The 15,446-nt window shown below is 40.3% G+C and overlaps 1 protein-coding gene across 7 annotated transcripts in view; it reads right to left on the bottom strand.

The window, feature by feature from the left end:
* CADPS2 (calcium dependent secretion activator 2) overlaps positions 1-15,085 on the bottom strand; it is a 374,092-nt gene extending 359,007 nt beyond the window's left edge. For 2 of the 7 annotated variants that reach the window (XM_058189605.1, XM_058189607.1), the window contains exon 1: positions 12,851-15,077. In XM_058189605.1, the coding sequence (XP_058045588.1) occupies positions 12,851-13,198 (348 nt within the window). In that variant the 5' untranslated portion in view covers positions 13,199-15,077. Of the gene's footprint in view, positions 1-12,850 lie in introns of all 7 variants that reach the window. The other 5 variants (XM_058189609.1, XM_058189610.1, XM_058189611.1 and 2 more) reach the window with 4 other exon arrangements.
* Positions 15,086-15,446: the final 361 nt, after the last annotated feature.

Genomic DNA, 15,446 nt, shown 5'->3' with positions numbered 1-15,446 from the left:
GACCTGTTACTTCCCAATTATGAGCAGAGCTGACCTCATTTGGCATCCAAAGGAGGAAAAGTGAATTAATACTCATTGCATTTCAAAACAAATTAGCATTAGTTCATTAGCAAACCCTAACTCATAAAATAAAGTGTTGTAGTCCCACAGAAAGCATTTGGCAAGCTTTTATCCATACAAATAGAAAAAGTATTCTGTCAAAAATATTTGTGTTTTTTTTAGGCTGATGCAGGGCTTTCACTTCAATACCTACCAAACATTTTACAAAAGAAAAAACCATTTAATCACAATCAAGCTTTTAGCATGAACCAACTAGAGGTTCACAGAGGCATTCAACAAACTGCAAGATGGTAAGCATCAGCTGAACTGTGAAGAGCTGTTGTCTACCTTTCTGTATAGTTGCCTAAAGCTACCATAAGTGGTCTGGAAGACCATTAAATGAACACAATGCACTACAGTCTCTTTGTGACCTTCTATAATTGTATGTGGGAAGGACTCTGAGACATAGGAGGAAGAGCTGTAGACTAGACAACTGAAATGTAAAAGGTATCTCACCTCACAGAAATTGAGGGAATGAGATGCATTTCAGAAGGAACTCCCCCATTTTCTGGAGAGTAAAAGGAGAAGAGTAAAACTCTGAGATATGATAGATTATGGTAATGTAACCTTACAATAAAAATTGAACTAGCATTCATTGTTCTACTTCTTGTCTGGATTACCTTGAAGGGATAACATCAATTTTGCAAGCCTCAGAGTACTATTCTCTCCTTTCCGTTTGTTCTCTGGAAAACTAGGGAGGCTCCCTTCTAAAATGATTCACATACCCTCCTTCCTTCTGTGGTCTTTGACATCTATTACATGCTAGTTGTCCATTCTGTGGCTTTTCCTCTTGTCTCCAAGATCATTCCTATATAACATTACAGCTTGTGAGCTGCAGATTTTATCTGTGTAAGTACACAAAATAAATTTGGTACCCAGCTTCTTAATTGGTTGCATGGAGGAGAGACACAACTGAAGGTGAGAGGCACCTCAGATATACAAGACAGCTTGTAGGCAGCCTTGGAACAATCAAGTTGCTCCGTGAGGTGGCCTGCATTACTTGTAGTTCCTGGAAAAAACAGGGGGCCTTGGGAAGGGTAGGGATGCATTTAGAAAAGAGTATGTGGTAGCCATAATAGCCTGGAGAATGATACCTGAACTGAGGAAAGAACTCAATTATTATCAGCAAATTCAACCATAGAGAGAAGGTCAGGCTATTTGTCTTGCTAGCAGATTACACAGCACCAAAAGATATTGCATTTATCCTCTGTATTTCACCATCGGTTTGAGGCCGATGGATAAAGGAGAAATTGAACTTCACGTCTAACAGCATTGAGACTTCACCAACATACCTAAGAATTGTGGTCTTTTCAATAAAGATCATAGGATCAGAACATGCTGAATAAGCAGATAGTTTCAGATGCAGAAGACAGTCACTACCAGCAATAAACATTTTTCTTTTTAAAAAGATAAATGCTACCAGGGTCTTGACACATAATGTAATACCTAAAGAAACTGTTGTGAATTCTTGTGGAGAGAGAAGGGATGTAGCAGTCCAATGTGCTTGGTGGGTAAAGGTTTGGCATAATCTTGATCTGTATTTACTGCAATGCCACCAACACTTCATGGGACAGAAGTGGATCATTTTAAACACTCATTAACAGATTGTTGCAAACATTCCCAATGGCTGACTTATGTAGCAGAACTGTAAGATTTCCTCTGGGATCCCCTGAGAATATTTATTTGAGCCCACGCATCTAAGCAGCAATGCAAAGTTTTCCAGGTGCAGGATGGTAGAGAGTTACTGATCTCAGTATATAAAATACTTTGCTTTATATGGCAGGCATCAGCTTGTTTATTTTCATAAAAATAAAGATAAGAAAGTTGAAATGAGAATCAAGTTGTGTTCTGGTTCTATGAAAGGGTGTTTCAGATTCCTACAACAGTTTCAGATTCCTGTGAGCCCATACCTACTTCAGTGGGGTGTTCACTTCCTTCAGGAAATGGTGTCAATGTTAGAAAAATTCTTTGATGACTAAAAGCTCCTTGTTCAGAAAGCATCATATTTCCATTCAGAAAGCAAGAACTGATTATAAAACCATTGTGCAAGGAAGCAGGTGTGTTTCCTGACACAATTTTTCCCTTGGTGAGGTACAATCTATAGGAGTCACTAAATAAAAAAGGGTTGGATGGAATTTGGAGGGCAAAGAATGACTGAGATGCAAAATGTCTGTTTGAAGAAGAGAAAAACTTGCTTATTCTCAGAATATCACCTAACAGATATTCCTTCTTTCTTGATGAAATGTGTCAATGACATATTAAGTGCAACATAATTAGGAACAAATGTGAGGAATGCTGGCAAAATACAGGACATAATGAAAGGGGTATGCCTAGCTTTGCACATTTTTGTAGCTTTCTAAGTCAAAGGAGGCCTCCACTTAAAGAAGAAGTCCTCCATTCAACACACTGGAAAACCCCAACCACATATTCAAAATCAGGTAGTGCTAAAATACTCAAATGAGATGACTTCTTGGAAGGCAGTTACTCATTTAGTATAATTACCTATATGCAAGTCCTACAGTAGAAGTCATTATTGGACCATCTGCAGAAGGAACTTCAGCTCTATTCAAGCCAATGTAACGTAAACTCTATAAACTGAAGAAAGTATGGTAATTTGGGACCTTCTTTGGGCAAGTAGCAATAGGGCATCCGTGTTTATAAGCTATAGGAACTAGCATGCAAATTCCATCATTTTCAGTTTGTCTTTCCTGTATTGAGGACAACCTTCTCAATGACCCTATCCAACAAAATGAATTTCAATGTGGAAAAAAGCGAAGTTTTACATTTAGGCAAGAAAAATCAAAGGTATAAGTACAGATTAGGTGACACTTGGTTCAAAAACAGTAACTGTGAGTGGGACCTTGGAGTCCCAGTGGACGATCATTTGAATATGAGCCAGCAGTGTCCAGCAGCAGTCAAAAAAGCTAAGAAAATCCTGGGTTGTATAAACAGAGGCATAGAATCAAGATCACGTGAAGTACTAGTACTACTTTATAAAACCCTAGTAAAACCAGACCTGAAATACTGCAACCATACTAGAGAAAAGATGTTGAGACTTTAGAAAAAGTTCAGAGAAGAGCAACTAAGATGATCAAAGGCCTGGAGACTAAAACATATGAAGAACAGCTGCAGGATTATGTTTGGCTAGTCTAAAGAAATGAATTAGGAGTAACATGATAGCAGTATTCCAATATTTGAGGGGCTGCCACAAAGAAGAGGGGTCAATTTATTCTCCAAAGCACCAGAGGATACGACAAGAAACAATAGTTGGAAACTAGTCAAAGAGAGAAGCAACCTGGAATTAAGGAGAAATTTCCTAACAGTGAGGACTGTTAGGAAATTGTTATTTGTCTAACTAGTTGGCCAGGCAATATATAAACCAACTATGTATGTTTGCAGTAAGAAAGGTATTATATTGCTTTAAGGCTGTGCTGCATCATCATGCATCCTGACTGGCTGACCTCTGTAGCCAATATATATAAGGAAAGCTAAATGATGGCTTGTAGGGACTCTACAGTATCGTTACCCGTTGATATGCTGCAACTGTATATTTAAGCTCTATGATCATTGCTTGATCATGGCTATTTACTGATTCCTCAATATTTACTGACAGTTGTGTATTGAACTGTGTTCCTAAAGAAGATCTGGTTTGTTGTGCAAGTCTACGTTTGATAAGAAGACTTGGTATTTGTAATATCTCTGGACTGGCTTTATATGTGTATGACCTGGATTGTTTTGGACCTTGGTTGGGAGCCCAGATTACCCTTAACAAGGACAATTAACTAATAGCATAAATGGATGGCGGGCACTCCATCACTGGAGATTTTTAAGAAGAGACTAGACAATCACCTATCTGAAATGGTATAGGTTTTCCTGCTTGAGCAGGGGGCTGCACTAGAAGACCTCCAAGGTCCCTTCCAGCTTATTCTATTCTCTAGAGCAGAGCGTCTTCTATCCATGATAGCTCTCTACATGATTGAGGATTCAAACATAACAAATTGGTCGGTTCAGGGCTAATTATATACAAGTGTACTCTTTGTCATATTTATTCATTTACTTCAATATTTTACATAATCTTTCAGGGCAACAATCTCCCACAGGAGGAATATATAATAGAATTCTAAGCAGCTGTATAAACTATTTAGTATAATTTATTCTTATATAAGTGCCCAAAGACATTGTCAAAATATAAATATCTTAGTTTTGTAGCTGGAAAAGTATGTACTTGAAATAAATCTGCTAACTGAGGCCTACAATAAAACATAAACACACTTTGTTTACTGTCATCTCAAAAGTAACCCAACCCTTCTTCATTACCACTAGAACCCCAAAGAAAACAGAATTAAAAAATTCTGGAGGATTAATGAAAACGGTCTTAGACAGAAAAACTCTACCAAAGTTGTAAGAAGAAGCAACAGATTGAAGATTGAAACAGTGAACTTTGGAGAAACCTGAGAAATTAGTTTATAATTACATCATGTCTTCTTTATGCTATGCTTAGCACTCGATGGCTTCATGAACATCTATACATAACTTTCTCAGCAATAATATAGGAGTCTGCTATTCTCACCCATTCAGGTGGTTTTTCAATCTTAGCATATAACTTGGGTTTCCAGGTTGGCCTTTCATCTGAGGTACTAATCACACTCTAATCCAACTCTTAGTTTTATTGAGATTGAATAAGAAAAGATAAGTGCCTACCTGAGTCTCCATTGCTGCACTCTGTACCGTATAATAATTTGAATATTACATGTATTAAATTCAGTTTTATCTTATAGATTGCACTCATTTGAAAAGACAAATATTTCACAGAAGCATTTTTTCAATATTTTATCCTATTTTCCAGTTTTTCCACTTGATTACATATGATTCAATTGTCCCATAGGTGTTCTTTCAAGAGGCAGCTGGACAACTATGATCTGGATGACTGAGAATCTCCATAGACATATGATTCAATTAAAAGTCCACTGGAACATTCCTGCAAACATTTTTTTCTTCTATTCTATCAAGTCCGATTCTCACAGACTGGCTGGACAAGCCCTTGCAGTTTTCTTAACAAGGTTCTTCAGAAGTGGTTTGCCATTGCCTCCTTGTCCTAGGGATGAGGGAAAGTCTGAGATCACCCAAATGACTTTGTCCCTAAGGTGGGACTAGAAGTCATGGTTTTCCAATTTCTAATCTGATACCTTAGCCACATACCACACTGACTCTTGTAAATATATTACCAAACAATGAACGACCGTAGGAAATATAAATAGAAGATTTTAGCCAGCCTCTAGACCAGTGGCTCCCAACCTTTTTTTTGGCAATGCCCCACCTAAGCATCTTGAAAACCCTGATGCCGCCCCTCCCCCCCTCCTGTGACATATAATTCTTACTATTCAAAAAGTGAACTCCTACTTACAGGAGGAAGCCTAAAAGGCCATTAACTTGGTTTAAACAAGGTTCCAATTGCTCCCATTAAAAATCAAAATGGCCTCCTGTGGGGCATGGGTCCCACATTGAGAACCACTTCTCTAGACCCCCTGGTTTAGAAGGAAGACTTCATAAAAATGAAAAGGTAACTTTGGCTATGAAAAATTAAAACTAGTTTTAGCTAACTAGGAAAGAAAATGGTTAATACTATACAATAAAAGTGATATTGGCAAGAGATATAGCATAAGATCAGCAAGATTCAACAGATAGAATCTAATCCATACTTCTGTCAATTCCAATGTTCCATTTTGACACAAATCCATTAAGGCTTATCAAGAGGTTGATGACAGTCACCTCTCTATTTTTACTGAATCAGGAAAGCCTGTGAAGGTGTCCGAAGGCTATTTTGGAACAGTGACAGGCTGAGTGTCAGTAAATTTAAGCTATTGATTAGCACTTTTTAGTTAGGAATTGGGAAAATGCTTTATTCTAGATGAAACTGCAATCCCACTGAAGTAACACATCCAGAACTTGTCCTTCTGGAGTCAGAGCTGTAAACTAAAGGCTGATGCTTCTTCAACGTGTAAATGCAGAGTGTTAGGTCCTATTTTTGCAGTATGGCAATACCCTAGCTTCAATTATTTCAATTCTAATAACTCCCAAATGGAATATTACAGAGCATTCCCTGGATATAACTTTCAAAGAAAGCCAACCAGTTGCCAATCTGTTATGAAGTGGAATCCCCAACATCAATCATGAAAGCACTTCTTTAACAATAAGTTACTGCAAAAATTATATTCTAGTACAGAGATGTTGAATTCAAGACCCTGGGCCAGATCCAGCCCACAGGGGTCTTAGATCTGGCTTATGGGCGTGCCCTGGAAACAGTGAAGGACTGGCTCACGTGGCCCTCCTGAGCTCTGTTTTTGCTGGCAGAGGGCTGCAGGAGGACATCGTAGCCCAAAATGGAGCCCGGGAGGGCCATGTACAGCCCCCCTGAGCTCTGTTTTTGCTGACAGAGGGCTGCAGGAGGACATCGCAGCTGAAGACAGAGCCTGGGGAAACTGTTGTGGCTGAAAACGGAGCCCGGGAGGGCCTTCGTGGCCGAAAACAGAGCCTCGATGAGTGACATCAAGCTGGTCATGCCTACCCTGGCCACGCCCGCCCCAAGGTCATAACACAACCCTGATGCAGCTCTCGATGAAATCGAGTTTGACACCTCTATTCTAGTATATATGACTAGAAATGATGAAGAGACCTGTTCAAATATGGCCTTTCCAATCCCAGTTAACATGTGCACTGAAATCTAATCTTGGAGCTTCTTCACCAATCAATTATGGTCGGTGCTATCTCTGATCAGAACACTCTTGAGAAAAAGTTCACAGGTGGTTATCTTCGGAATTATTATGGCTTGAATGTGCATCTCCCATTGAATACACAATGCTCTTGCTGCCAATCTTGTGCAAATTATGCAGTTGCTCTATATTCGGGATTGAAGAAGGAAACCATATCAGATATCCATCAGCAATGTCACATATAATAAAAAATACAATATCCCCATGTCCAAAATCAGAACCAGGGTTTCTCAACCTTGGAATTTTGAGAACTGTGAACTTCAATTCCCAGAATTCTCCAGCTAACCATTCTGGGAATTGAAGACCACACATCTTAAAATTCCCAAAGTTGAGAAATACTTGTCTAAATATTCTACACCCCAAAACTGTTTCTGCAGATTTCAAACCTGTATGTATGTATAGGCTCTTCTATTCTTGATCGTTTACTTGGAGAGCTATTGTGCCAAGGAAAAAAAAAGGTGTCAAGATAGAAATGCCTTCTCTTATGACATAGCCACCTCTTTTATCATTCAAGGAGTCTTGGTCAGGCCTCCATTCTAGCACTAGAAATTGAGATACAGTGCTGATACTCAAACAGAAGGTCAAATCATTATCAGGCCAGCTATATTCTGATGTTGGTTTTAAAAAAATTTCCATGATAAATTTCTCACCTAATCATAAGTGAAATCAAAAAACAAGTTTTCATATCATGAACTGTGGACATATATTACAGATGGACCATGGATCACCTTTCAATTTTAAGCAGAACTAAACATTTATAATATTGGGGAAAGATTGCAGGATAAGAAATGCTTCAAATCATTTATTGGCATCTTTACAAATTCACTTTTATAATATTAAAGTCCAAATAGTGCATGTATTTCAGAAAAAAAGATATTCAGTTATTTCATAAGAATGTGTGTGTGTGTGTGTGTGTGTGTGTAGGTCTTTGGTTATTCGGGTTTTCTCCCGCGTATAATTGGAAGTGTCTTGGCGACGTTTCGACGAAGTCTCATTCATCATCTTCAGGCTTCAGCTTCGTGCTTCTGGGAGCACGAAGCTGAAGCCTGAAGATGACGAATGAGTCTTCGTCGAAACGTCACCAAGACACTTCCAATGTTACATGGGAGAAAACCCAAATAACCAAAGACAGACAGACAGACAATATATGTGTGTGTGTGTGTGTGTGTGTGTGTGTGTGTATATATATATATATATATATATATATATATATATATATATATATATATATATATATATATATATCTATATCTATATATCTATATATCTATATCTATATCTATATCTATATATATATATATCTATATATATCTATATATATATATATATATATATATATATATCTATATCTATATCTATATCTATATCTATATATATATATATATATATATATATATATATATATATATATATATATATATATATATATATAAAGTTTTCACGGGTATAGGTATGTAGGTCTTGGCATTTTCGGGTCTTTTGCCATGTAAGGTTGAGAGTATCTTGGCAACATTTCGACGAGGTCTCACTCATCATATTCAAGCTGGTGTCTTTGGCTTCATGCTTCTCGAGCTCAAAATGTCGCCAAGATACTGTCAACCTTACACGGGAAAAGACCCGAAAATGCCAAGACCTACACACACACACACACACACACACACATATATAAAATAGAGAAGTAATATATCTCTTCTAATATAGCTATGCACTAGATCCTTTTATATTAAAGTGATCAGCATGTTGCACAAGAACAAAATGTTCCTATGAGAGCTGAATTAGCAGATCCTCTGCAGTTGACTTATGACAGTTGTTAGGCAAATGCTGCAGTTGCAGTGTTCCATAGTCATGTGACCACCATTTTCAATGTTCTTCCGGCTTCCCCATTGACTTTGCTTGTCAGAATTAGCAATGAAGATCACAAATGGCAATCCGTGATGGCAGGATATTGTTACATTGTAACTGCAGTCCAGCTGTCAAGCATCCAAATTGTGATAACTTGACAGCAGGGATGTGCAAAGGCTGCAACTATCAGGAACTGTCATAGATCCCCCTCATTTAGTGTTATTGTAAATTCAAACAGTTGCTGTATAAGTGACCATTCAATGAGGAAAACCTATGTATATACCGGTATATAAATAAATCACTTGAAAATCATTTATATAGCAAAGCCGCCACCCCCCAAAGCTGCTCAATGGTAGTTTTGTGTGGGGTGGGATGTTTGCAACTCTAGTTTATCCTGAATTGAGTACTTTAAGCAGACCTCAGACTGCACATGGCATTTGGAGTAATTTAAAAGAATAGAGTGTGCGCGCGTGCGCGCAAACACACACACATCTATCAGCTGTCCAGTCTTTTATATTCAAAGCTGTATAAATCAATGTTTCTCATTTAACAACTGCAGGAGCATTATGCCCTCCTGCAAGACTGCCGGTTAGCTTTCTGATTAACTCCAAGCTACTATGTTAATCCAAAATACATAATATCAATAGGCTTTGCATTCACAAAAAAAGATCTAAGAATTTTTTTTCTTTGATACTAGCAAGCAATCTTTGTTTCATTCACTTAGCATTATTTGAGCCAGAGTCTCTACCCTATTATATCTCCACATCCCATGGGGAGATCTGGCAGAAGAGGTATGCTATGAATTTCATCTGCTAGGGAACTAAACTTGCCAAGTCTAGAAGGCAGGCCTTCTATGCCCTCTTAAGAAATATCTCCCTACCCCACTCCCCCAATGGTAGATTGTTTTTCTACAAGACCCTTAAAACCTGGTAATGTCATCAGGCTTGGAGACCTTTAAGAACGAGCAAGAGGTATTGAAGTGGCTCCATCATTGTTAACATCTGTTTCCTCTCTTAGCCTTTGTGATTTTTTAAGTACTAATTGTTTTTATATATTAACTGTTTTATAGTCTTGTTGTATGCCACACAGAGTAAATCTTTTGAGAGATCGACATGTAAATAAATTTGATGAATAAATAATGTGGCTATCTATCCTTGCAAAACATTTGGATTCCAGTAAAGCTACAATAGTTCTTACAGCCCTTTAAATGAACCTGCACCTGGAGTAACAGAAAAGAATCTGAATTGTTCTGACAAAATAGGTTCTGATGAATATAAATACTATACATCTCCATACTAACATTTAAGCAAGATTTTAGCAAGGATGAATTTCTACAATATATACAATTTCATTGCAAGACAAATATTAATGTAGCCAAGACAAATATAAGTGCCCAAGGCTATTAAATTTGAGCTCATTAATTAGGGAATATAAAAGCCATTGTTCCTGAATTACAGGTATTATTTATTCTGAGCTAAAGTGTCAAACTTTTTTCACCCAACACACATAGTGTTTTAATTACTTTGATAATGAAATTGCTTTGATTTATTACAGCACTAACTAACAAAGTCTCTTTTTTAAAAATAACTGAAATTCTTAAAACAGTTGAATAAAAATTAAAAGCAAATGGAAAAATCAAGTCGAATTTATTCTTAAAATTAGAATTTAACATCAGTTAAAAACCCATACAGGGTTTAAGGGCTTTAAAACAAACAAACTAATCGAATTGAGATGTCACATCTCTGCAGGGAGTATACTGCAAAGAGCTAGAGCAGCAACACATAAAACTCAGTCAGAGTCACCATCAGATATACTCCAGCACATACACAAACCTCTTGAGATGATCACAGGCAACGTGCAGTTTAGGAGAGAAGGAAGCATTCTCAAATAGCCTGGGTTTAAGCCAGGTTCCCCTCTACACATAATGATCAGCATTTTGTATTTTGCCAAGAAAGGAATTGATAGCCAGTGCAATGCTTTAAGCACTGACCTTATTGCCCTCTCTGGATTCTTCCTGAGACCAATCTGGCTGTCAAGTTTTGTACCAACTGAAATTTCCAGACCAGAAACAAAGACAGCCTTCAGCAGAGCATACTTCAATAATCAAGCTTGGAGATTATTAGTACGCATACCACTTTTATGGTTATCTTCTTCTAAAAAGATTCATTTTATTTTTGTCATTCCCTGCTTCCTTAACGTTTACTTGACATAAAATAAAGAATTTGAGATTGTTTTAGAATCAAATATTGGCAGCTCATAAAAAATGATACCTGGGCAGAATTTGACTGCTGGAAAGACCTTGTTTAGAACATATGGGGTAATTTTGATATCTTAATAACACAGTCAAAAAAATAGAGAAAGGTTACTTTTATGAACTTTAAAACAACCTTACAATGTTGGGACTACAATTTATAGATTCCTCCGCTCATCTAGCATAGCACCTTCTCTTACATGAAGTCCCTTTCATATTGTCTAGCTTGTCTGGTACCATCTGTCCAAACTTGTTTAATACAGCAGGGCCTCTCTTTGAGATACCAAAGAATGAATGGCATGTGTATGTAAAGTATACAGAGTGAACAATCAATCTATGTTTCTAAGTAAATTTCTTCATGTCTTCCCCCTGCCCTGCACAACCTCACCTGCTGCTATGTTGGGATTTAGCTTCTGAAAAGCAAGGAGAATTCAATTTACTTTGAGGAAATGAAATTGAAGGTAACACAAAGACAACAGAATTTAAATTAGAGTTTGAAAATCATGTTGCTGTTCCAAAGTTTTGAAGAATGCACTAGTTGCTGTTCAGGGAATAATAAAATAACAGAATATTGGAAGAGGAGGAGGGGGACCCTTTTATTGTGGCTATCAAGAAATTCACGATCTTGAAGAATGTTTTTCTAAATTCTTCCCCATATATGAATTTTGTTCCATTACATTACAAAGTTAAGAGCTTGTTTTACTGATCAAATGTTTCACAGGATACCCAAAACTAAACAAATGACTATTGCTCTAAACAGTAGTGTTCCATTGCTTTGGCCCAATAGATCTCCCTTCTTTAAGAAGACAAATAGGAATTACTTCAAGAAAAGTGGAAAGAAGGGGAAAGCAGGGAGCAGAAAGGAATTCTGAGAAATTAGGAATTCCATGGGGGGGCGGGGAGGAAGGGGCTGAGTTATTCCAGCCAATGCCACTTTGAGATGTGGCTACTCCAAATGAAAGCTACTAGCCTTAGATTATGATTTTTGCCACAACTTACTTTAGGGAAAACTCTATCCCAAGAAGGTTGAACCAACTGCCCCTCAATCCTGATGGTTAACTACAGTCTCTGCTATTGCAGTCTTCTCCACAATTGCATTCAGCCAGCATGCTGTACTTTCGAGCAGATACCTGCATAAACCGAAGCTTACTTACTTCATACCAAACAGGAATCTTGTGTTATTTTTCTCAAAAAGCCTCTGCACTCTATACTGGTCCTGTCAACCGAACTCATGGGACTTACTGGCAAACATCTAAGATTATTCTGAAAAGAGCTTGTTTATCCCACAAACAGGCGAGCGGCAAGAACTGCCGTGAGAGGACTAGCCTGGATTCTTGCAAACGCGGCGACATTTGGCTTAGTTAACTAATGAAGAGCAACTCAACCTGTTGCGAGAAAAAGCAAAAGAAACAGTGCCATACGCCAGATGAGAGCCTGCTTTTTTTTCACCGGGGAATTTACTTTCCCCCGCTTCCTCAGGAGCCAGTCACCCCCGCATAAAAAGCCTATTTTGTTGGACCAAGGAAACGGATTTGGCGGCAGGACGAGTGGAAGAGATCCTGCGCCGGGCTACAATCACCGGATCCAGCCACCATAGAAGTTCCTGAAAATAAAATTCTTCCGGACTCGGCGTAACAAACTGCACCTGCCCTCTTCTCAACCCCCGCACTTCAAACAGGAATCCGACACAACAATGGACACAAACCAGCCTTCTCCGGTCAGCTACCGGCTGCGTTTCCTTTTCCAGCGTCCACCCACCCACCCACCCACCCAGTGGAAACGACTGTGAGTGATCTTGCAGGGAAAAGAAGCCAACCGGACGGATCCCCTCCGCCAAACAAGCGGCGGAGAAGAGAGAGGGAGGGAGGCAAGGCTTTGCAAGACTCACCTTCTGCTGCCGCCGGGCCATGTCTGTGGGCTGCTTGGCGTTAAACGGATAGGCGATGCACCTCACGATGAAGACGTAAAGCTGCAGCCGGAGCCGTTTCTCCCTCTCCTCTTTCTGCAGCCGCTCCTGCTCTTCTCTGCCTTCGCTCCGCAGCGATGGGCTGGGGCTCACCGGCCGGGTCGCTGCGCCTCCACCGCTGCCCTGGCGCCCGGAGTCCCGGCTAGGAGCCGGGAGGGCTCGTGGGGAGCTGTTCGAAGGGCCGCTGCCGCCGGACACCCCCAGCAGGTCCCGCCTCTCTTCCTCCAGCACCTCGTCGGACTCTTCCTCACTGGAGGACGGGTCGAGCATGGTGCCCGGCCGGAGCGCACCTTTCGCAGGACGTATAAAGAAAAGCCCCGCCGCGAAGCTGGCGCGCCTGGAACCCAAGCGACGGACACCTTTCCGGACACGTCGAGCTTCCACGCCCGACTATTTCCTACGAGGCAGCCAGCAGCGCCGCCGAAAGAGAAGGGCGGAGTTTGCGAAAGGGGTCGAGCTTGGGGACAGCTCTGATCGGGTCCTATCAGCGGCCGGCCCGGCCCGTCGCTACTTCCCTCAGCGGCCGGGAGGGAAGCTCAGCTCCGCCCAGCAGCGGCGCGACTCACAGGTGGGAAACCTGTGGCGCCCACAACAAGCAACACGTGGAACTGAATGCTAATAGCGCCTCTCCATTTGCTGTCGGCGCTCCGGCAGCCTTCTGGCCTGCTTCGCGGCCTCCCCAGCGCCGGAAGGTCCTGCGCCTTCTCGCTGCTTTCCTTCTTGACCGCACCGCTCCAGGGGCTAAAGGTGATGAGAAGAGAATGATGCCCGGAGCTGAGACTACCAGCTCCGCTAACGAAAAGATCTTGGAGCTGGAAGATAAGCCGGGTGGCGAGCTGGATCCGAGAACTACCTAAGGCAGGAGAGCTGGTTATAGTAGAGCCCCCAGCCTTGACAAGATCGGGCATGGAGTGAGATGGCTGGTGCCTCTGCGGCACCGTTTTCAGGTTTGACGTCTGAACGGCACTCAGCGCCTCCTTCCTTCCCACAAAACAAATCTCAGTTGTTTTGTTCAGGGGCCCTCAGGACCTCCTGTCACAGCGAAGGTAGGTCAAGCAGGAAGGCGGTGAAAACTATGGGTACCTGCTTGACTGCCTTTTAATTAATGAGTTAATTTCTAGTGGGACATTTTAGACAAAAAGCCTTTCCCCATCACCCAGGACCCTTTCCTGGTAGGCTGCTTGTTTGTTGAGCAGATACTGCTAGATACACTGGGATCACCTCTGTCTTTTCGATAGTGGCTTCACTGGAGTTTATTCCTTAGCCTGAATTGTGTTTAGGATTGTAGGAAAATGGGAGTTTTGCTAGATCTGTGTGTTCGTTTTACAGCATTGCGCTCTCTATGTCGTTGATGCTCTGTGAATAGAGGTGACAAAGGGTCACAGAATACATGCTGCATTTCTGAGCCATGAAATAAAACGATGCTAGTTCTTTTGCAAAGCTCAGAAACAGAAAATAGGGATTTTGAATCTTTTGGGCAGTTAGGATATCAGTTTTCCACTATCAGTGAAATTCAGAATCCCGGTTCTGCAGCCTAACCAATCCCACCCATTTGTTTATGCTTTCACATTTAATTCAAGAGCTTTCCCTTCTTTTCCAGTTAAAGAACAATGTCAGAGCAATACTAAAATAATACAAAAACATATCAACACTGATTGCCCTTTGCTGGTTTAGTGCCGTCCCCCCTAAGGATTTGCCTTATTCACTAGACAAAATAATAGATGTGCTCTTTTTACATTCACATTGCAAGATGACCAAAGTCTTTATGTCTGGGATGATCCTGTTAGAAGCATCCATAATTTCTCTAGGCCTGGAAAAATACCTGTGTTATATTATTAATACCAAATAAAGTCTGTTTATATCATAGTAGGAGGACAGCACCCATGGGATGACTTAAAAACAAAAATATGAACAGTAAATAGATTTGCATTTGAATTAGAGATTACTTTCTTATCTATATATTACTAAAACTCTTGTCATGACATTTACCTAGCTGAAATGTTGCACCCTATGGCAACAGTTTTTGAATCATGTTACTACAAATGGGCTAACTTATACAAAGTGTTCCAAATCTGTGTCCTGAGAGAGTGAAATTAAAGACATTGTGACTGCTTGGTGCAACAGGCTGTTGCTGGGCTGCTGCTGCAGTCACATGATCTTCACTTTCAACATTCCATTACAGTTTCCCAGCCAGTTTCACAATCCTTTGCTCCAGTTCCTTCACCCAGCAGCAGCCACTTACCTACTTCCTGGGAAGAAAGGGGAGGGGGGAAGGGGAGGGAGGGAGGAAGGAAGGAAGGAAGGAAGGGAGGGAGGGAGATTATTGATATGCCCTGCCAGCTTCCCACAAGCAAACTTAACGGGAAAGCTGTCATTCTATTTCTCTGTTTAGGTAAAGAAATGTCTCTATAATGATGACCCTACAGGGCGCAGGTTGTCTAGTTGTTCAGAAAAAAATTTGGAGATTTGATCTCAAACAGATCAGTCTGTAACTAAAATAAGAGATAGTGGAAATTAT

The sequence above is a fragment of the Ahaetulla prasina genome, chromosome 7 (assembly GCF_028640845.1).
Source record: "Ahaetulla prasina isolate Xishuangbanna chromosome 7, ASM2864084v1, whole genome shotgun sequence".
NCBI classification, from domain to species: Eukaryota; Metazoa; Chordata; class Lepidosauria; order Squamata; family Colubridae; genus Ahaetulla; species Ahaetulla prasina.
This window is presented reverse-complemented; position numbering and strand designations above follow the sequence as displayed.